The sequence below is a fragment of the Vidua chalybeata genome, chromosome 7, assembly GCF_026979565.1.
Source record: "Vidua chalybeata isolate OUT-0048 chromosome 7, bVidCha1 merged haplotype, whole genome shotgun sequence".
Classification (NCBI taxonomy): Eukaryota; Metazoa; Chordata; class Aves; order Passeriformes; family Viduidae; genus Vidua; species Vidua chalybeata.
This window is the reverse complement of record NC_071536.1, coordinates 16,480,032-16,503,140: the sequence shown is the minus strand read 5'-3', so window position 1 is coordinate 16,503,140 and position 23,109 is coordinate 16,480,032. Positions and strand designations below refer to the sequence as shown.

General features: G+C 36.6%; 1 protein-coding gene across 1 annotated transcript in view; it reads right to left on the bottom strand.

Moving 5' to 3' along the window:
- The window catches only part of PDE11A (phosphodiesterase 11A), a 106,772-nt gene that overhangs the window by 53,749 nt on the left and 29,914 nt on the right, over positions 1-23,109 (bottom strand). Inside the window, exons 3-8 of the mRNA XM_053947586.1 lie at positions 11,323-11,412; positions 10,295-10,435; positions 8,435-8,499; positions 4,225-4,357; positions 1,786-1,861; positions 317-384 (exon numbers count right to left, since the gene is read on the bottom strand). Coding sequence (XP_053803561.1) covers positions 317-384; positions 1,786-1,861; positions 4,225-4,357; positions 8,435-8,499; positions 10,295-10,435; positions 11,323-11,412 — 573 coding nt within the window. The remainder of the gene's footprint in view (positions 1-316; positions 385-1,785; positions 1,862-4,224; positions 4,358-8,434; positions 8,500-10,294; positions 10,436-11,322; positions 11,413-23,109) is intronic.

Sequence of the window (23,109 nt, the reverse complement as noted above, 5' to 3'; positions counted from 1 at the left end):
TAATACAAGCACAAAGATGAACACTGGCTTAATCATGAAAAAAAAATTGCATGGAAATATTAGGAATAATCACGTTTAAACAGGTTATTTTAAGAATGCAGGTGAGTCACTGGCCTCCAGCTGAGAGATTAGATGCCAGAAACTTGTTTTAATTGGGATGCCACCTTCTAAGTGAGGATTTCTTAGAATTAATGTCAAACCACAAATATAGACAAGATATTCTCCCCCCCATCCCTGGAGTGGACTGAAGCAGATTACTGAGAAATACCAAATGCTATTGAAAAGGTATGTTAATGCTGAACTGAATGCCTCTTACTTCAAACAGTCGCTGGTCAGCATCGTCAAAGGATTTCCCATCAAGCCTGTTCAACACTTGAGCTACTCCTTTAAAAAGAGTTAATATGAGTTATAATCTTCATTCATTAATGCACAATGCAGAATGTTTTATTCTTTGGTAAAATGTAAACCACATATTTCAAACTGAAAAGCAAAACGCAAATATTTATTCTGAAAATAATTAGATGCAGATGTGCAATAATTTCATTGTTTTGATACTAGTACTTTCAGCTGTTATTCTTAACTCTTTAAGTATAATACTGCAAATCAAAAAATTAGTCACAGTGCTTTTCACAAAGGTTAAAGATCTATTTGAGAAAGATCTTGATCACTTTGCTAAGAGCAATCACATAAGTTGTCCGAAAAATTTCGAGTTTCCAATACAATTTACTGAATCAGTACCTTCATTCCTAAAATCTTAGTTAGTTTAGCATCATCTGGGTATATAAACGCTTTTTTACTCATGACTGGTTCATTAATTTACTGAGCCAATGGAAAAATGCATTTGCCAAACTAATGGTGATTTCTACTGCAACAAACATGTCTATTTCATTTATCTACAATAAGCCCTTAGAAAAATACTGTAAGAGTAATCTGCTGTCAAGAGTTCAGATTATTTCTCATTCTTGAAGATAAGACACAATTCACAACAAACAACAAGACGTATTTTTAAAAGACTCAACTCCCACATCACCTCTGCCAAAGAAGCTCACAGACCCTGCATGGCATCAAGTGCCTTCAGCAATGCACTTCCCATCTCAGCTCTCCCTGGCAGCCACAATGCACAGGGATCTAACTCTTGCCCTGCCAGTATAAATTGCTATTGCTTTGATATCAGTTCTTCTGAGGAACGTTAGCAGAGGAATCTGGCACTGTTATTTACAAGCACTCCTTTTTGTGCCAAAAGCAGGTAATAACACAGGACCAACTGCTAGTGTAGCATAGCTGCAAAGCTGCCTATCAAAGATCTCCTGAAACTCTGTCACATCCTGATCCAGCACTGCAACAGGCAACTCTGACCACTGCCACAGCCCCTCCAGCAAATCTTCCCTGACTGCACCCAGAGTTTATTGTTAGAGGGAAATGAGCCCTTAGCTTGACTGCACACAGTTGCCTGCGTACTAAAGAGGGAGACCCAAGGAAAACATCAATGCAAATAAAACATTTTTCACTAATATGTTAGGATTTCTGTTTTCATCTCATTAAAGTTCAGTACAATATATAACTTAACAACACAGCTGGAAAGTTAAGTTATATATTGTCCACACTGTCCACACAGTATCCAAGTCAAAACATCCCTTCTTGGATACATAGCATGCATCCTAGGTACTGTAACTTCTTAACGATATTCTGCCAGGGGAAAAAAGAAGAAAAAGTAACACAGAATTAAAAAGATAGAACTAAATTTACAGTAGCATAAAAATTACACAGCCATGGGGGAAGTCTTACCAATTATTTGGTGGGTGCTGTTCCATATAGGAACACACAGAACAGATCTTATGTGAAAGCCAGAAATTTGGTCAGCCTAAAATGTAGAAATGAGACCTTCCATTAGTGGTGCCGTTTTCAGCCTTTTAAATCATAGTAATAGAAATGTCAAGGAGTAAGTTTACATTATAAATGTCTTTTCATGTGTATCAGCTCTCAGAAAAAAAATTCTGCTGAAACTTCATCCACAATAACCAAAAGTCATAAGGAGTATTCTAAAAATTGCCAAAGAAGATACAAACATTGGCATCTTTGCCACATTAAGCTTACACTATTTGACTCTGATTTGGCACTAAAGACAAACTATAATTGAGGCAATGTCCAGACAAATTCTGGATTACTTAGACTGGTGGATTAGTAGAGGTAACTTTCACTGAACAAGATTGCCTTAGAAGTACTCTTCCCAACTGTCAAACCGAAATTGGACTTAGTGAGGCAGCTGTAAAAGGAGGCTTAACGGGAAATACACATTTTCAGAAAAAAGGTGAGAGTAAGCAGGGAATTGTGCAGAAATACAAGTTAGTAAGAAATGTAAGGATGGAGCCAAACCCTAGATTTGAGATAACTGGTCCTTTTGTTCCAATGACAATTTACTGCCTCATTTATTGTTTTCTAGCTAATACAGTATACAGCTTCACAATTTATTTTAAGTGTCAATGATTCTCTCTTTTCTACAATTAATAAGCTTTATTCTTTAGTGTCACTGCTGCAAAATCTAATGAAAACAGTTTTTCAAAAGAGATTAAGAGAGTGGAATGAGTCCACTCACAGAAGATCAGGAGATGTTCTCTTACTAAAACTACCACTGCTACAGTCAATCTTTAATAGAAGAAAACTAAAAGACCAGCAATAATTCATATATGGGAAGCAGGATGGGATCACTGTGATCTCCTAGCTAGCAAAAGACATAGCTTAGGTTTTAATTAGATTACTGCTTATTTATACATACTCAGAACTCATCACCAGTGTGGAGTGCCACCTAAAATCCAGGGGAATGAGGCAATAATTGATTCAAATGTATGTCTTAAAATGAATTGCAAAATATTTTCGCATTAAATTCTTGAATGAGTTGAAAATTGAGCATTAACATTTGCAGATGAGAAGTAGTGTTCTAAGAAAAAAATAAGATATTATTTTCAACAGAAGCAGAGAACAGAATCTCTGTTCATAACTACAAATGTAGGTTTGATTCTATCTAAGTAATAAGGGATACTATGTTCCTCTTACTACTCCTGACTGTAGAAATAATTGAGTAGAACAACTGAATTTAAGAATTAAATTTTCATAGGAACCCATCAAAAGAAAATGATTATTGCCCTTTGTATAATTTTCTTTATATATATTGGGTAGTGCCTCCAACTTGGAAAGAACTAACTGTGAAACAAATCAGAGATAGCTGAATTATTCAGGAGATTATATAATACAAGTACAGTTGCAAACATCAAGGACTGGCATGCTTTAAGTTGGCATATCTAAACACCCCAGGCATTAATTATACTTCTTGCAATTCTGAACAGATTAACATCAATGCAGTTTTCTTTTATACTTCTATAGCAGGCCCCTTTTATTTTTTCTTGTTTCAAAACATTCTGCTGGTTTGAGAGATAATCCCTTTAATGACACGTGGAATAAAATTGGAACCAAGTAAACTCTCAACATGAAACACTTCCAAGAACACTTACTGTAGAAATATATTTTAGGAAGCTTTCTGACCAAGGCTGTGATTAATTTGCTGTCTGACCGCTGGCCAAGTCCTCCGTAGTAATTCTGGATTAGAATTCAGAGGAGATTTTGTCCTTCCATACACCTCTAACATTTATTTAGATGTTAAGTATACTTACATTTTATCTATAGCTACACCTTTCTAACAGGAAATGAATACCTTAAGATACACAAACAACTTTTATTGGGAGTGATATGCATCTTGAAGGAGTACCCAATCCAGTGTGTATTTGAGCAAATTAAACTATTGGTTGGCTAAGTTAGATCACAAACAACATTTGTCTATCTGATACCAGCTCTGTTCACACTCTGTCTGTGTACAGCCCCAGCCACCCCAACAGCTAACAACACTGGTGCTGCTAACGCTGAACACCAACAAATTTTCAGCAATAAAAATCAATTTGCATAAATATCAAGGCAGTTGGTAGGGGAATCACTTATAAATAGGAAAAAAAAAAGAATAATGGACAAAGTAACTGCTTAAAGTCACAGACTAATTCAGTGATCTGTGTTTGCAGTATAAAACCATAGAAGACAAGAAGGACAACTTACTGAATAGAAAAAATAATTCAAAATAAATATTCACATGTCTCACAGCCACTTGGATATCAAACCAAAATTTTTATTTAGTTGGGTGCTCAAAAGTAATATATAATGACATTTGTAAAAATCTCTTACCTCAGCATCAAAGCGAGGATCCTGATAGGCATCACTGATGTTCACTGGGAGACCTGTGGAAGCGACGAGTTCAGCAATGCTATTGTTTATTAGCCAGTCAGAATAAGATGATTTTTCCATGCTGTCTTTGAAACTATCAAAATGCAGGGCAAGGGAAGAATAGAATACAGTCAACGTTAATTGCAAGTCCAGCATGTCTTAAATGCACATTAATAGGAACAGCAGAACCATTCACAATTTTTAACGGTTACTAAAAATGAACTATAGAACAATAATTAGGTATTATTGAAATGGTACCTCAAAAATTTTCTCCTTTATATAACTCTTTCTATTGAAAACAGCATTGGTGTCTCAAGTAAATAAAATATTTGATATATTTTACCTATGACGCAACAGTGGATTGTGTTCTAAGTTTCTGTAGGATACAGGACTGCTCATGAAAAGCAACCAGTTCTAAAAATATTTTCTGTAGAGTTACCTGAAAAGATATACTTTTCAGATTTTTAAAATTAATCTAATAATCTATGGTATTTAAAATTTTTATTTTCAATAATTTTCCTGTCTAAATTACTTTTTAAAAAATTTTGGCATCTGAAATGCCAGATCTGAATGGCTGAAGAAGGGATCATTAAATAAGTCTTAAATCAATACTGCAAGTATATTACAGCAGGTAGATCCAAGTAGTCACACAAAGACATGAAGGTTTCCCTTTTTTTTACCTGTTTGAGCTTCTGCCACAATTACTGAGGGACTAGAGAGCTATCACTAAATGAGCAAAAGACACTAGAATTATGGCCTCAACTCACCACGCTCCACTGCAGCTTCTCCAGAAAATTCAGTGTCTAGCAGACCTTAAAGACCTCACTTCATACTTCACCTAATCAGTAGGAAAGTTCTCTTTGACTTATTTCAGGCAGGTTCTTGACACTCGAAATGTCTAGCTACTCATGAGTGAATAAAAAAAATGCCTGTTGTCTTAGTCTTGAGAAGAAAACTGATAAACTTTTAACACCTGAGAAACATTACTTAGAAAAAAAGTTACTAAAAAGCTATGGAGAAGGCTACAATAGTTTGAGGCTTTGAAGCATTCCTCATGAATGAAAGCAGGCTGAACAGTAAAATTCTTGAAAGACTCAATCAAAATGAAAGGATTGATTTTTGTTGACTGCTTTGATTTTCTGGAGACTAATTCAACTATGTCACTCATCAAAAAGAAAATATTCTTAAAAGACTGTAAATAAAAATAATAATAATTTACAGAAATCTAAAGGAATCCACTTTCATTTGGGATAAGAATTTTGAGTGACTGTAATAAATGTTATGTGTATACTTTGACTGAGACCTCTACATAAATATAACAGGTTTTGAGCTAAGTAAAAAAATCACATTTATAATTTAAAATTAAATTTGTAATTTTATTTATTTTAAATACTTCAGAAGTAAAAAATCTTTAAGGATAAGGATCTAATTTCAAATGTATAGTTCCCAGTTTATAACTTATCTGAATTATTATATTATTCTCTTCTATTCTATTCTATTATCATATAAGACACATACATCAGGACTGCTTTATAGGTGTCAAGCATTTTAAGCAGCAAATTATTTCAAGTAAAAGAAACAAGATAACATTCATAAATAAGTTTTAAAAGTGGGTTCTATTATGTTCTCTCCATTCCTAACAAACACTCTACACCCATACTCCAGAAGACAGGCACATCATCCCAGGGACAGTAAAACAGCTGGGGGATTTCAGCACTCCCTCTGTACCAGCCCAAGTGGGAAGGAGCACAGATATTTTTGCCCACACAACTCATGCTCTGGCCCAGGCAGGAGACCTGTCCACTACCACTGGTACCCAGGTTAGAGAACTGCCACCTCAGCTACCTGCTAAAATGTAATCTCATCTGCCAAAACTGCTGCTTCTGTGCAGGAAAGGCACACTCCACATTCCATCAGGCTCATCTTCATCTAAAGCATACCCGAACTGGGCCTCCAAGGATTCTAATATTTATGTAATATTTTTTCAAAGGGAGAGAAAATTTAGGGGACCTGGCAAACTTGTACTTCAAGAAGAAAATCACTGGGAAAAACAAGAGCATCAGTGTGCCAGTATGGATAATAAACAAACTTGATCATGGTGTGTGATGAAAACTTGGAAACTGAACAGGTAAAGGAAAGTGTAGCCTTGCAAGGTATTTCTTTACAAACATCAGCGAAGAAAACAAATATGAGTATTTATTATGATATTTAGGGATCTAACAGGTGAGCTGCTATCATGCAGATTTAAGGAGGGCAAAAGAAAAGCCAACTTCTAAAACTGTGTGCGAAAGTATATTAAGGCATGAAATATTATCTTAAGACCTTCTTTCTTATTTAGATAAAACATAATTAGAACTGTTATCAGCCTAAAATGTCTTTGGATTTCAACTAAAATTTCAAAGAAATAATGTTTTTCTTAACTGCTGTAATGATGAAGAAACTCGTCTTGCCATTTTTTTCCCCCACATGAAAAGTCTCATGACTTTACATCAGTTACAGCTGCAGAATGCAGAATGAAAAGGGCAAAACTCACTAGAAAAATGCTCAAATGTCAAGGGCTCGCGGCATTGTTCTGTATCCTAAATAACCTTTATTTTTTCACAATAGTGCCAATAACTCAAGCTGTGCCTGTGCTAGCTCCAAATGTGACATCATATCTGCCAGTCTAACCTTGGTCTTTGTAAAAGCAACTTCAATCTCCACAGGAAAAAATCATCACAGAAAAAGTGAAACATCTTTATGTTAAAATGCACCTTTATTAAAATATACCTTTATGAATCTTATAAAGACTAGCTATCAGGTTATGTATTTATTCATGTCTTGGACTAAAGTTAAAATAATCTTGACTTGACTACAAGCAGAGCAGGCTACTACAAACTGTTTTGTGGCAACATGCTAATATAACTATGGTAACAAGAAATGAGCCAGCTTGGTTATCTTGATACCACTCTACATTGTTTTGACTAATCTGGCTACAGATCAAGTTTGAGAAAAACAGGAATAACAACCACATTCCTTGATTCATGATCCTGTCCCTGAATAAAAGAAATGTATTTTCACCCCCTAGGAAAGACCAACTGCTACTCTGAAACTCTTTGTCAAAAACAGTAACTTGTGATTCCCAGATGAATCAACAGATTATTTATTCATATTTAAATCTTCCTATTTTTTATTGCTTGTTTTCCATTTGCTTCACCATTCCCATACCAGGACATGGAAGGGAGATAGCTTCTACCCATATTTCTGCGTGACCCTGGACTCTGCTGTGAGCTTGCACATCTTAGAAATTTTCTAACACTACCCATTTTTTTAATGCTGCAAAATCAATCCATGAAAAGGTTTATCACCATGACAGCCATTTGATATGGAAAATTCTCCTTCAGAATCAGTATGAATTAATCTGCATAAAGCCTATGTGATAAACACTGAGCCCTGAAAGATGGAAGAAATATTCTCACAGTAGCCCTGAATCCTCATGCCCTCATTTGCTATATAGGACATTTTATGTGAACTGCTGCCAGTGGTGTAACCTTACAGGGATTGATATAACAACCCCACATGAACAAACATCTTTCTTTTGCTACTTAAAAGTGGCCCTTTATAAATGTTTACAGATCCTACTAAGCAAAACATATACTTCCATTTTGACTGGGCTCCCAAACAAGATTTAGTCACAGGAACACAGTTTCTAGGAAATACATATGCTCTGCAGTTTCTAGGCTTTCCAATTTGACAACAGCAGAAATAAAATTTTACTGGAAACCTCTCAATACAACTGTACAGAGGAATTTTGTAAGAGATCAACAATATAAAATAATTTTGTAATTTTTTTTCTATATTAATTGCGCAAAACAACAACTGCATGTTATCAATAAATTCAATCATAAAACGTCAGTTTTCCCCTGGTTTCCTGCCTGAGACACTAATACAACATTAGTGCATAGATACACACACAAACATGCGTATATAAAAAAATATAGGCACATGTATTTATTCAAGCAAGCCTCCATTTGAAGCAAGCAGGTGTCTTGTCTGAGTAAAAAACATAGGCTCACGCTCTTCAATCAAATCTACACAAAGTTCCATAAGAAAATAAAATCTTGACCAAGCAAACCTTAAAACTATGTGAAAAATGTAGTTATCCATAACCACAGAAGGCATGAGCACTAACCTGTTGTCAGTATCAGCACTGCATTTTGGAGACAACAATTCGAAAGATTTTGTAAATTTCACCACCTGTCACAAAAGAAGTAACTTAGGATTGCTATTAAGCTGAATAAACATCTAAGAAAACAGTAACATAAGGTTCCTCTACTTAAACTGTATTTTTATCCAATAGTCTTATGATAAAAGTACAAATCTGTATTCTCTCAATGGAGAATTCATGTTTAAAATACACGCTGTGCACAGTTCCCTAAAAATCAATATCAAATCAAATGATATCTTTAGATTCCTTCAGAAAACTATTTTCCACAAGCGTATACACTTCCCTTTAAAGGCTTTTGGGACATGTAGTATGGGGCTTTACTCACACTTCACTTTTTTAATATAGGAAAATAAACAGATAGGTAGCTTTGCATTACTAACTGCAACCAATCACACTTGAACATATGTGTCAGGAGCACATAAGTGAAATGTCTTAGGAGTGGAAAAAAGGGACACAGAAGAGAGGCCATGTTTTTGGATGTGTCCCCATCTTCACTTTGGTTTTGAATCATAAAAGCTTTCTGCACAATGTACAAATGACAGTATTTTAGACATGGTTAGACATTGAGTACTCTAAGGAAATCTATTTTGATATACATGTTAACCCTCCAAAACCGGAGAAAGTCAGGAAAATAACTGTTTTGCCACTTGTAAAAATTACCAAGTGGGTGGTAAGATGCTATTCTCTTACTCCAAATGAACCTAAGAATTATGCCCATTTAGAAAAATTTTAAGCTTTTTGTCCATATTTCACAGTTTTGTCTAGAAGAATAAGAAACTCATTGTTTGTGGTTTGGAAAAGCCCCTCCTAGCTCAAAGGCAGAAATAGTACCAAGAGCAGAAAAATGAACTGCCACCCACAACTTCCTAATGGTATGGACATTTTTGTGAAAAATAAAAATCATATTATACTTATAAACACAGTGATATTTCATAAGAATGTACTATATATTGTAATTATAAAGTTTGGGAGGGGGTGGCTAGGGGAATCTAGAAGGAGAAAATGAACTACAAACACTAAAATTCAATAATAGAGAACATAAGTGAAATAAAACCCTTAATCTTGCTTTTAGGAAAGCTGGTATAATTTAGGACATACTCCATTGAAAGTTCTTAATTTTTATTAACTGAAATGAAATGTGAATCACATCTTTCCTCCAAGGAAAAGAATGGGGATTTTTTTCTGCCATACAAACAAATTTATGATTCTGTCCCTGACTTGTCACAGTCCAGCAACAAATAATTAACTGCAGAATCAGTGAATACAAAAATAATAATTGGGTAGGAAAAAAAAGATATTACAAACAATATTTTATCCTTCAACTACCTCTCAAATCTGTAGAAAGGAGGGTAGCTTATATTGAATAGCCTGAAAACACTGGAGGGGGCTACCAATATAAAGGCAGCCACTTAATTTTTTACTAATAACAATACTCATAAAAACGTCAAATATTTTTTAAAAGGCTCTCATACCCTATGAATATCAGTACTGCAAAGTCCCAGTGAAAGCCCCTGTCAAAACTGTCAAATATTTCATACAGTTTACATCCATCTGTTCAACAGAGCTCTGCAATGAAATAATTATTCATGGGTCAAGTAGAGTAATTGCAAAAAACCAAAAATACTTCAATAATTCTGAAAGCTGGATTTCCATTTCACCTGCTCAATGTAAAACCTTACTGCTATCACAATATAAGCCTACTGGGATAGAGACACAAAAGGGGTGGTGCTAAAATTTCAACATGTACCTAACTTACATTTAGGAACAACACACTGAAAAATACCTGCAGTCCTGTACTTACATATGACATGCAACTCTACTTACTGGTGATTCAATATCTTCCAGAAGTAATACTGAGCACCGTTCACACTTCAGTAGAGTCTGGGCCCGATGCATAATTTTCTTGACAATTTTCTCTAAGTCAGTCTGTTCCTCAAAGAGGTCATTCACTACTTCCAGTAAAGCCTATATACAAGGACAGAAAACTCTTGTATTGGTTGTAGATTTAATAAATACATGGTGCATTGCAAAGGAGGCATCATATCTGGGATGGATTTTATATGAGTGATCCATTGAAATCTTCATTCAAAGAATGTTCTTAATGACTATAGCAACAAAATTGACACAAATTTTTAATATTTTGTGAAGGAAGAGCAGGTTCAATACTACCAGAGGGATTTCTACTGAAGTTTTGGACCTGTGATCCAAACTAACAAAAATATAATTTCATGTTATGGCAGAAAAGGATGATAAAAAAGAAGCCAACTATTATTAAAAACCCATCAAAATTACCATTTGGTTTCTTCAAAAAATAAAAGACCTCTCTGACAAGGGAATGACAGGAGAGTTCAGCATTATTTTCACTTCAGAGCCTCCTGTCCCAATGCATGCATGGCACCAGTGATCATGAATGTATATTCTATGGAGATATGCTGTCAAAACCCTTCACATATGGGGTTCTTTTCTTGCTTAATTTTATAAAGATATATCCACATTATTTGCCCATGAACTGAATATTAAAAATTCAGAATGCCAAAGGCTTGAGTTTCGTAGAATTTTATGAGAGCTTGAATCTCTGCCTGAGTAAAACTTTCTCCTGCACTGTCTGTGCCACAAATGCAATTGTTTCAGCACCACAAAATGTGGAACTGACATCAGGAAACCACAGCCACCACTACAAGTGTATTTCCCTCCCACACTCTCTGCTTGCTGCCTCAATCAAGACAGGAATCTTTTGAAAATATAGCTTTTGAAATAAGACTGTCTGCTTAGCAAACACATATGCAGAGCTGGGACCTGCAGGAAAAAAAGACAAAAGTTTGATGTTGGTCCATTATACATTTTGCACTTACCCTGCTTCTGTCATATTCCTTCCTCGAAGCTGCAAATAGCTGGGCATTGGATATGGCAATCCCACAGAAGGGGAGGTACATCTGCATCACCTAGTATGGAAAGAAACTTGCAGTCATTAAATACAACTGCAATTGTTTATAGCAATTTCTTACTAGTAAACCTAAACTTAAGGGACACTTCACAGGAACGTCTCAGCTCACTCTTCAGCAGAGCACTAAACACAAAACAAAAGTATCTTGGGCAAGGCACATCAGATGCATGGAAAGAGATAAATGTCTAGGAAAGAACAAATACAGTTAAGTTCATAGGTCCCAGATGTCTGGGTCCTCCATAATTTCTCTGGGAATCTGTGGATTCTCAACTCTATAAAATGTCTTCTGAAGACTACTTTAAATTACTGTAGACATTTCAGCTTCCCTAGAAAGATATTCTGTATTTCTCTGGACTGTTTTTTTGTTCTGAGCTTAAGAAACAAGCTCAAGTCACATTCCTTTTGAGGAATTCTACGTCTAGAGTACATAGATTTTGGAGAATACCAGCACAGTGGAACACAGCATACTGATCCTACACTATTAGTCAGAAAATTGATTGTCTTCTCAAAGAAGGTTAAAAAAGTTAAAAGAACATGCTTGACAAACCAGGCCTTAATGTACCACCAAACATTTAAAAATATTGAAAAGGAGGGATTGGGAACATAGTTTGAGGTGCCTAAGATGATTTTAGGTTGGCTGTGTTTAGTTAGTAACCTGGACCAGTCAAACAGATGAATATTTGTGGGACTGGCACTTCACAAGGATGACAATGGATCAAAGTCCAAACCCAGCATTTTTAAGCCACACACTGGTAACAAATCTGTAACATACTGCCACTCCTGAGTGGTTCCCAGACTTACGTCTGAGACTTTTACAGCTGCTGAATAGCCTTAACATTTGCAAAGCCAGTGGGAGTTAAGGCACTCTGCTGTTTAGAGAGCCAAAAGAATGCTGCAGCAGCTAACCTTTCTTCTCTTTGGTCTGTCTATCTATTGTAAGAAATCCTGTCTGTGACAAATTTTGGCATTAAGAGAGTGGCATTTGTCTTTGAAATTCTATTTAATTAGAAAAATACTGCTAACCCCGAGATGTGGGCTATTGAGACTATCTGAGGAAAGAACCCAGAAGAACAGAAACAGCAGCAACTGCTGTTATACTTTATCTACCTTATCTACTGGTTCCATACCTGCTTAGTCTGTGTTTGAGTAATGATGAACTTTTGGAAAGGATCCTCAGATCCTCTGAATTTTGTACCTGTCCAAGACTGAGCACCAAGATGTTTCCTATTACCATCCGAGTAGCAGTTGCATCTGGGCAGTTTTCCTTATCTCCTGTTAATGGGCCCATCAATGTCTTGCCACATGACTCAGAGATAACACTCTCCAGGAGCCAGTTCTGTTTAACAGGGGATTAAGAACACACCTTGTGACTCAAAATAACATCAGCCCATTGTGAGATGCTCCGCCCAGGGAGAGAAGCTAGGCATTCCCACCTGGATAAATCCAGGGATTTCTAGACAGAAAAGCAGCCTTTCCACAAGTCTCCGAGAAGACACAGCAACCACATCTGCCACTCCAATTTGGACTGCTACCAGCACGCTGGCCAAAGGGGTGTCAGGTTGTATTCTGACTTTGTCAGTGGTCTTCCTTTTGTATCATTGCATGTATTTTTGTCTTCTTTTTTTTCTTTTCCTAATAAATTGTATTTCTGACTTAGAGTCTCTCGCTGGTTTTGCTTTCAAACCAGAACAGTACCTTTACACCTGACACTCTGTCACAGTAACTGCAGGCTTTAAGGGTGCACACCTATACTGCTAATTTGGAAACACCCTACTTTCATCCTCTTCCCATCACAGCTACTGATGGCTGTAAGGAAAATGACACTTCAGAATCTACAAACAATCATCTTTTTGAAAAAGCAGTAATTAAAGTAGCCAACTATCACATCAGATCTACAGGACCGAGTACACAAAATGAAAAATAAAGTACAAATATGGAAAAAATGATAAGAGGGATTAATTTTTTTAATAGTCAGAGTTTCTCTGAGAGAATTTTGCATATTTCAGTTTAGTTTTTATTTCCAAATGAAACAAAACACCTCCTTATCTATATTTTCTTGCAATAGTACTAAAAACCACAGCCAAGTAAGAGATCAGAGCAGAAAAAGTTAACTTAAGAAAAATCTGTCCTTTAGTGAAATTTTGAATACCTTAATGAGACTGGATACATTTTTACTTAATAAGTAAATACTAATATTTATTTTCTCCACACTGAAATCTCTATTCCCAAAATTAATGTGGCCCTGTGACAAAGGAAAGCACAAGCGAAGCTTATGAACCTTCAGGCATCACAAAACCAGCTAGCCAAAATGTCTTCTTAGTCATAAGAAAATAAAACTGTGCAATATTGAAAACCACTGGTGTCTGGAACCCAAACTCCAAGGCCCTGGATCTACACACAGAAATTACCATCCATAAAATACTGTTTTATGACATCTGAAGAGCCTGGAAAGCCACTGACACACATCACTCTTGTCACCACTCAAACTAATTGTATAAGGCACAGCACAATTAAGAAAGACAGTAAGTTGTTTAAGAAAACCAGTAGAAGATATAAATAAATGTCAACAATTATGAAGAAAAAAAAACAAGAAAAAAACCTGTCAGGTAGAGAGGAATCATCTCTACCTGAGGTTCAGTTATTCCTGTTTACCTAAAATTGACTGTTCTTCCTCTTTTTGTACTCTCTGAAATGATTTTTCCTTAAACCACATTTGGCAAGGTGTAATACAGCACCAAGTACACAAAGAATGAAGATGTTTCTAATGGTAGCTTAATTTTAAGTACGACTTTTTAAACCAAAATTGCTCAGTGGGATAGCAAGCAGTTATTGCATTATTATTTCAGGTTACAGATTTAGATCTGCAGTATGAAGACTATTTTACAAGCACCCCTAACATGTTTATGCTATGACTGTGGACACTCCATAGAAATATGGAATAACATAATATTAAACTCTTATCTGTCTGAGCCACGGACTGTAAGGAGATGGTATTTTTATGCCAGATTCACACTTCAGGGATTTTTCCTCCAAAGAGAATGTAAAAAGTTGAGGAAATGGCACATTACACCATGAGATGAACACATCCTTTCCCTCTCCTTTTAAGTGACAGATAACTAATTACTAATTTCCTGGTGCTCCAGGGTAAAAACTGGCCCAAAGGTTAAGCATGCCACATGCTTCCATTACACCAATGCACAAAGTATTTGTGTGAAACTCGTGGAAAAACACACAGTATATCCTTCTGAAGTACAGAAAGTAATTTCCCTTTGTTAAACCAAAGGCTATTAAAAAAATAGTTTTGAAGCAAAAGGGAATATATCTGAAAGATAATTTTCTTCCACATCTACTTTGAATTAATTAAAGGAAAAGATTCTGCAGATTTACTAAAGTAATTTTCTAAGAAAGCAAATAGGCAGAATGTTAAAAAAAATCAAAAACAGCTTTAACAGATGTGCCTCATTAAATTATTTTGTCTAATAGGAGTAGTTGCAATGATTCATCACAGTTCTGTGTGACATATTGACAAACACATCAGTAAGTATGTAATAGTACATTTTATTAAAATGGTGTTTAGGCTGAGTAACAACCTAATGAATGTGCTGAGATGTTGAAAGAGACTAGTTTTTGTTGGATTTTTTTCATGACAACTATAAGGTATTCAGATATGGTAGCTTCAGGTTAACAAGTTCATATTGTAAATTACTTGAACATTCAGGGTCCAGGTGACCTGGCCCAGTTTCTCTTAATTAACCCTCCACTGAGTATCCTTGGGTAGCAGCTACACTCACCTTACAAATTCACAGCAACATTCAAAAGCTAAAAAGCTGTACTCACAAACTGTTCAATATTTTATCAGGGCAGGAAACCTATGAAAAGAAGTAGCAATAATGGGAACCTTCAATATCTCACTATTTTCTTTTTTAAATTCTATGATTTCATTATTGTATGTTAGGAGTATTAAAACACAATTACCAAAGAAACAAACGGTATAATTACAAGAAATTTTAGTATTCAGTCACATAACTACTTACATTTTCTGCTAGGTCTTGAAGATTACATATCTTTACTTCAAAATTACACCAGTAAGATCAGATATCTGTCCTGACCATAGTTACTTTTGGCTTTCCACAGGATATATTTCCATTGCTTTAGAATCTCCACACACCTCCAGACTTTTATCCCCAAAGTTAGACCTTCAAATCCACAACAATAACTGAAGCAGGAGCTTGATATTTGGAAGTATAAAGGATTTCCAGATTCTGCAGTATTAAATACTAGGACAAGTAAGCTACAAACTGTGGTTGTTAGTGGATACTTTTATTTTATGGCATCAGTTCAGAAACACACCAGTGCTCCCTCAGAATTTTAAAGGGCAGTCTTCCATATGTTTCCTCTTCATAATCACAATTTTACGGGCCAAAAGTTCCACACCTGGTTACACAGTTGTCTGGGCACATCAGCATCTGGACTCCTACACTATAGCAGCACAATGCCTTGAGATGTGACACTCATTTTCTTTTCATCCAGCTTTTCACAGATGATGAGACATAGAATATGTAAGTTAATAAAAATGTTTCTTAGTGTTCCTCTGAACTGCTAAAAATTAGGGTTTCTTCTCATCATCCGGGTTTGGATTTCACAATAACTTCACACATGATACAAATCTTTCTATCGTCAGAAACAGGAAGGCGACCTCTGGCCAAGCTCTTTCTGACAATGCATGTTATCAAGAGGTACCACCTTTCCCTCCACTGCACAGCCTGGGGATGAGGGTCCTTATGGAATCTGCAAACTCTTCCCTTGCTGTGTAAGAAAAACCCCTGCTGGTTCTAGCTGCAAAAGAAGGCTATTTTCTAGAATTGTGTGCCTCGCCAGAAGTAAGTTCTGAAGTTTTCTCTTACGAGAGGAAGGTATAAAAGCAACAAAGTTGCATGGGTGCAGACCTGCAATGCAGAAAGTTATTAGCAAATGGTGAAAACCAGCCAGTGCTGCAAAGGCAGCACACTGCAGAGGTAAAATGTCAGCTTGCTGGCTGGAAAGCAGCCCTGACTTCAGCTTCAGCAAATGCAGTGACATTTACCCTGCCTCCCCCGCATGCGGCTTCGCGCTCGCGGAGCCTTCTCCAAGAGCACACGCTGCCATAACTATCCAATATCACGGCTTCTGGCATACTCCAAGCACCCCCTGCCTGTGGTCAGAAAAGAAAACAATTCTGATGTCTGACAGAAGAAAGAAGCTTCTCAGTAATGCTTGTGTACTCACTCTGGCACAAACTCCAGGTTGAGCTCTCAGCAAATGCCTGTCTGGTTCAGTTGTTTTCTTTAGCGACCACAGGAGCCACTTCTCTTTACACAGCTTGCTTGGTGAGCCTGTGGGGAAAGGAGCTAGTACAGCCTTCCTAGAAAGAGAAAAGAAGTCCTTTCAAAGGAAAAGTTTTTGCTATAGTTTAAAGTGATCAATGTTTTGTGGATGTACTTGAAACCAAATCAGGGAAGCCAGCTGCCCTTTAAAACATTTCCTAATGTGTTCAAAAGAGGCTCTGATAATGAAATATTCTACTGAATTCTGAAAGCAATAAACCAAATCCAATTGCAACATGGTTAAACACAAGTGCTCAACCAAATTCCATTACCTCCTGCCAGCTGTGCAGGGTCTGGCTAGCCACACATCTGATAAAATCTAATTGTCATCTAAGTTCACAATTCCAAGAAATATTTACCAAAATTATTTTTCCACCCCAAGCATGGAAAGAACAATTGGTTGGTAAAAACACTGCATGAATTGTAGGCACCCAAATAGGGCATGTAGCTCCTGCTTGTATCACTGAACCTGCAGAGGCTCCTGGGCCAATCTGCTACTGCCTTTTTTTTCCTTTTTTTTTTTTTTAAGTTTGTATTTGCATGTGGTTATTAATGCAGTAGCATAAAAATGCACTAATGCTTGCAAATATACAGCAGCATCTCTGCCCTAAAAAGCTCACTATCTAACTCTGGAAGCTTTTGGTGTCTGTAAACAGCCTGAAAAGGACCATGGGAGCAATCCTTCAGCACTGACTCTGTACTTGCCTGCCTCATAGAATTACTGGCACGCATTCAAACTAGATAACTGCGTCACCAGACAGATTACAAAACATGTCTCTGGTAGAAGCAGACATTACAGTTTTAAAACCTCTCTCCTATGTAGGTCACTGTCCTCACAAGCCATGGCACTGAGAGACTGTTGCATGCAGGACCAAGGGGCAGGAAAGTGTAGGAGTGCAGCCAAATGTGCTCAACTCTGACTTTTCTGCAGGCCCCATCACTGCCCTCTACTTGTTCAACACAACCTCATCGTCTCTCTTTTCTGCTGTGCACCCAAGGTCTTTAAACTGGGAAAACAAGTCAACACATTGAACTAGATTTATAATAATACACCTGTAAAACTGTTTATACAGTCAGAACACATATACTAATCTTATTTTTTTCTGGCAGGTATTTGAACATTTCTGGACCCAGTCACTTTACAGCTAGATCTTATCCATTATTCCCCTCAGTACCAGGGTGTGAACCTCAAAAAATATAAACAAATGCTGAATTATACTGGTCAAAAAAACCAAAACCATTGGAAGCTGCTATTAAACTTATTTTTAACAATATTTGGTAAGACATAAACATTTTAACATTGCATTAAATTTACTATTCAGTATAAAGTGAAAAGAAGAATAACTGTACCATAAATTTCCTTACAGCACCTAATTTTAAATGGTGCTGCCCCAAATGAATCTGAAATATGAAAATATTTTTGCTAAAGACTAGAAAGCCAAAAATAAATATATGTTTAATGGCTGCTATTCTAGGATCCCATCATCTGATCTCCTACATGAAAAATCCAGCTATATTCACTGGAAATGTCTCCATATTTTACACAAACCTGAATAAGTGATGCCCACTAATAAGCCCCATCCCAGCAAACATGTCAAACTGCCACTCAGTTATTCAACATGTGATATTAAGCCAGGATTTCCAGAAGGGAAAATGAGGACAAGAGGAGGAAAGAAGCTACACAAGGAATTATTACAGTGGTTCTATTAAAATCAGAAGTGTATGAGCTGAAAAAGAGCAGAGGTAGCAGGTAAGGAGCATCACCATGCCAGTGTAAGCACCTGTAAGGCCAATGCCTGGCATTGGCACTTAGCCCCAGGTTTCAGCAAATGCACATCGAGCTGTAATGCAAGGAAAAGTCAGCTTACAGGCAGCCTGAAGGAGGGCTGCAAAGTTACAGCAGTGTGATTAAAGCAGTGAACCAACATGTTTCTGTGTCATAAACATACTGACAGCCATGGAGACTCCTCACTGCAAGGGCTACTGAGGACTCTCAGACCTGGATGGTGGAGGTATGGGCTATGTCTGTGGGACCACCTGCAGGTTGAAGGCCATTAAATCCACCCAACAGTTACAAATTATGTTTCTTTATCAACTCTAGGTTTCCATTGGACATTGGCAGGGCTTTGTAGCAAAGTCTTATGGAAAAATGCTAAGCAGCTCTTTTTAGTTCATCTGAAATAATAGAGAGAAAAAGCATCACAAAAAGCCGTGAATCCTCAAAACCACAACTCCTACCCACAAAGAAAGTTCCTTTCCTTCAAATGATGAATATCAGTTATATTTGAAATATCTAAATTATATCATCACCTTAAAAAAAAAAAAATCAAGCTGAGATAATTCACAGAGGACATTTCACCTGTGTAATGCTTTCCAGAGAGACCAAGAAGGGCTGTTACTGCCTGGCTGCTCTGCTCTGCCCTGCTTGAAGAGGAATCACTAGAGGCCAACCCCAGGCACAGGAGCCTGTAGCTGTTATGTAAGGCAGGCAGTTCTGCAGTGCCTAAATCTCAGTGTCTCAAAGCACTTTGGCAGACCATGAACAAAGTTTTACAGCAGCAATATCAGGTAGTAATTTTTATCTAGAGACAGCAAAACTGAGCCAAAGAAAAATTAATGGATACCTGAAGGGAGGAAAAAGTCACAAAGAAAGATTCTGTCAAAATTTTGGAAAGATTCCTGGCTTTCACTATGCTTGAATCAGTGGAACCTGCTTTATAAATGTCACTGCATGAGATGGGAAGATCTTGGTATTGGCAGAGTGAGAGCTGTGAAGACGGATACTACCAATGCTAAAAATAGGAATTGCAGATCAGAACTTTAAATTGGCATAGGAGAATTAATAAGTATCACCTCAAAGCTATCTTTCCTACAACACAATTGCAGGCTTTGATCTTACCATTTCAAGTTGCACTAATCTGGCACTCATCTGTCAGACAATAAATCTAGTAATTGACCATGCTAATTGAATGGCATTGAATCCAAGAGATAAATTCCACATGCATCTATACAATGAGAATGTCATCTTCATGTCACAGTTCTACCTACAACTCAGTTACCAACTCCCAATTCTTGTTTATGATGAGGAATAGATTTATGCACTTAATTCTTTCTGCAGACCATAAGTATTAGAGTACACAAACTGAAAACTACTTCTACTAATTCTTGACTTATCCATAACTGAATGAAGATGTCTTCTTTCACTTTTGTATGAATTAAAATCTTCTCTTTAGAGCCACAGTGCAGATACAGGTCCAAAAGACTGAGACTGGATGGGGCCTTTGGAGGTCACCTGGTCCAACATTCTGTGCTCAAGCAGGACCACCTAAGGCTTTTTGCTTAGGACTTTGTCTAGACAGCTTTTGAATATCTCCAAGGGTGATGATTTCACAGCTGCTCTGAGCAACTTGTCTATCTCTCTCACAATAAAAAAAGTGTATCCTGACTTTCTGAGTTTTCTGTGCTTAAGTGTATGTTCATTGACTCTTGTCCTGTCACTTGGCACCACTGAAAAGAACCTGGCCATGCCATCTTTGTATCATACCATCCCCCATTTATACACAGTGATGAGATCCCCCCATGAGCATTCTCTTCTTTGCTGAACAGTCCCAGCTCCCTAAGCCTTTCCTTATAGGGGAGATGTTCTGCTCCTTAATCCTCTTTCTGTACCTTTATTGGACTCTATCCAGTACATTCGTGGACATACTTGTACTGGGAAGCCCACAACTGGACATGTTGTGTACAGTCATATGGGAAACTTAATCCTGCTGTTGTATGACTGCTGTGTGCAATTTAACAAAGGAAAAATTTAGCTAATTTATATATAACAGTCTGCACTGAGATCTCAATGTTCCCAAGAAGTTCTTACTCAGGTTCTTCTCTCACATACTTCAAGATGTGTTTTGTGATTTTTGAAGAAGAAATGACTTGAACAGTAGCCTTTTTCTCATATTGGGCTTTGTTTAAGAGTGAATGTTTCTGGCAGAACTTACTGCAGAAGCCTGATCCTTTGCCATGCTGAGCTCCTCTTTCAGCAAGGTGGCCATTTTTGCCTGACTGAAGTAGCCAATGTCAGCAAAATCCTTCCAACTGAAGCTCCAATTGGAACACAAAAGCCTGGATCTAGCACATTAACCAACCAGGTTACATTGTGCCTGGCGTGAATAAGTTTAGCTCACCCAACTTCTCACTGTTTGCAGCATTAGTTCCAGGGGGTGGAAATGGTTGGTTCTGTTCCACTAGAAAAAAAACAGTGAAGCAAATTTTCTTAAGTGAGATGCATAATTTGGTGACAGCTTAAAAGAAAGCCAGGGACTCAAGATGCCAACTGTATTCCCTTACGTTACTGCTTGTCAAACTAAGTGCCTCTAGTGTTTCTTAGGCAACAAAAATTTTAACCTCAAACAGAAAAAATCTTCCACTGAGTGGAAATACCCCACAAAGGACAACAAATAGTATTAGTGACCCTTCCTTTCAGCACATAATTTTATATCTCTCTTCCAATCAAGATGCACCTGTACCTTGACCCTTTCTTCCATAATGCATAGAAGCACTACAACACAACATAATCACATCATACTTTTTACATATATCCCTACATAATTTTGTTGAGTTTCTTCTCAAGATTGGGAAATTTGCCAGTGGTCTTCTCCCTTTGCCTATTTTGAATTTATGTATATTTAGTAACTAATATTGTACTGAATGTCATGGCACTTCATGCTGGTAGAACCTGTCTACTCTTCATATATTTCTTCAGAGAGTTGCTCTTACTCTTTTTTCCACTTTTTAAGGTGAAAAATAATGGTAAGGAATGTAGTGTGTTTCCAATGTATCATTTTTACTCATAAAATTTTTCTTAGGAATACAATGTTTCTGCAAAAGTACAGAATCTTATTCTAGCAGAATTGATTGTACAACTGGACACACTTGATACATGTTATTATTTGAATCTGATTATATAAATTAGGCAATCTGAATTGGTATCTACCATAGCATTTCCAGACCTGAATAAAAGCACTTCTAACATATACTGTAATCTGTACCCATTACACTGTGATAATGTTTTACATGAGGAATAAACCCTACAAAACTTTGCCTTTAACAAACCCTCACGTTGAGTTCATACCTGAGGAAGAAAAAAAGCACTGTATAATAATAATATCTTAAGAACAGTTACTATGTAAAGTGACAGAGAATTTGCTGGAAGGAAACTTATCAATTCTTAGTGGTTTGAGGTTGGCAACTACTGAATTGGTGACAAATGAAAAGTAACTTGATTCCAAGACAACAGAATAAGAAGGAAGAAAAAGGCTAATTTTTATTTGTTTCAAATGAAATGAGATTTTGAAAGACCATCACAAAGTACAGAAAAAATCCTGAACTGTTTTCTTAATAAAACTATTTACAGAAAAGTATGTTGAGCAATTACATATTACCTCTCCTTCATGATGAGCACAGTTTCAAGAAACAGAAGAAGCAGAAAAGTAGCTGAGCCAAATAGTACTCTGATCTACATCACTGTGAGCCTGCAGTTATGCCTCTGACATCATAATTTGGATTTACATAGCTTTACAGAATCTTGTTGTCTTTAAAAATGTGGAAAGATGGTTTATGCCTCAGGCCATTTTTAATCAACTCTGGCTGTACCAATTTCACAGAAGGTAGGCTGATGTTAATTTTTTTTTACCCTTTCCTGTCAGATGTCAGTCAGAAGAAGCTGAGCATAAATATTAACAGAATTTCTGTGGAACCAGGTAATTTTTAATACAGCCTGAATGGTTTGAGATTCCCTGCTTTTTTGATAATGCTATTCCATGTCTACCAGGATCCAAATATCACATTTTTTTGTTCAGTCCATGCACAAGAACGTGCCAATAGAAGAAGGAAAAGAGATTCTAATCTCTGCACAGAACTTTGAATCCTAAATGTAATTTCAATGACAAAGCAAAAAAATATATGCAAAAGCAAAAGAAAAAAAATATGTGGAACCTTTTGGTAAGACCTAAACTCAAAATTTTAGAGAAAGTGATCCAAACCTGTGCTTCAATTATATTTCTTTACTTCACTGCAAAAATAGGAAAAAGAAGACTTATGGCAAAAAAGATTGTCCAACAAATAGTAAAATGTGCAATTTATGAAGATAATCAATGATTCAATCTGCAGTATTGAAAACATACCAGTTCTAGGATGCAAATGTGCTTTCATATTAAAAAGGATTCACTTACTCCTGTCTTTTAACTTTTTTTATAAAAATAACTTGAATCCTCTTTGAAAATTCAGTTGTTTTGCTGAGAACCCTCACTTGGTGTCAGGACTCAAGGTATCACCTTTCA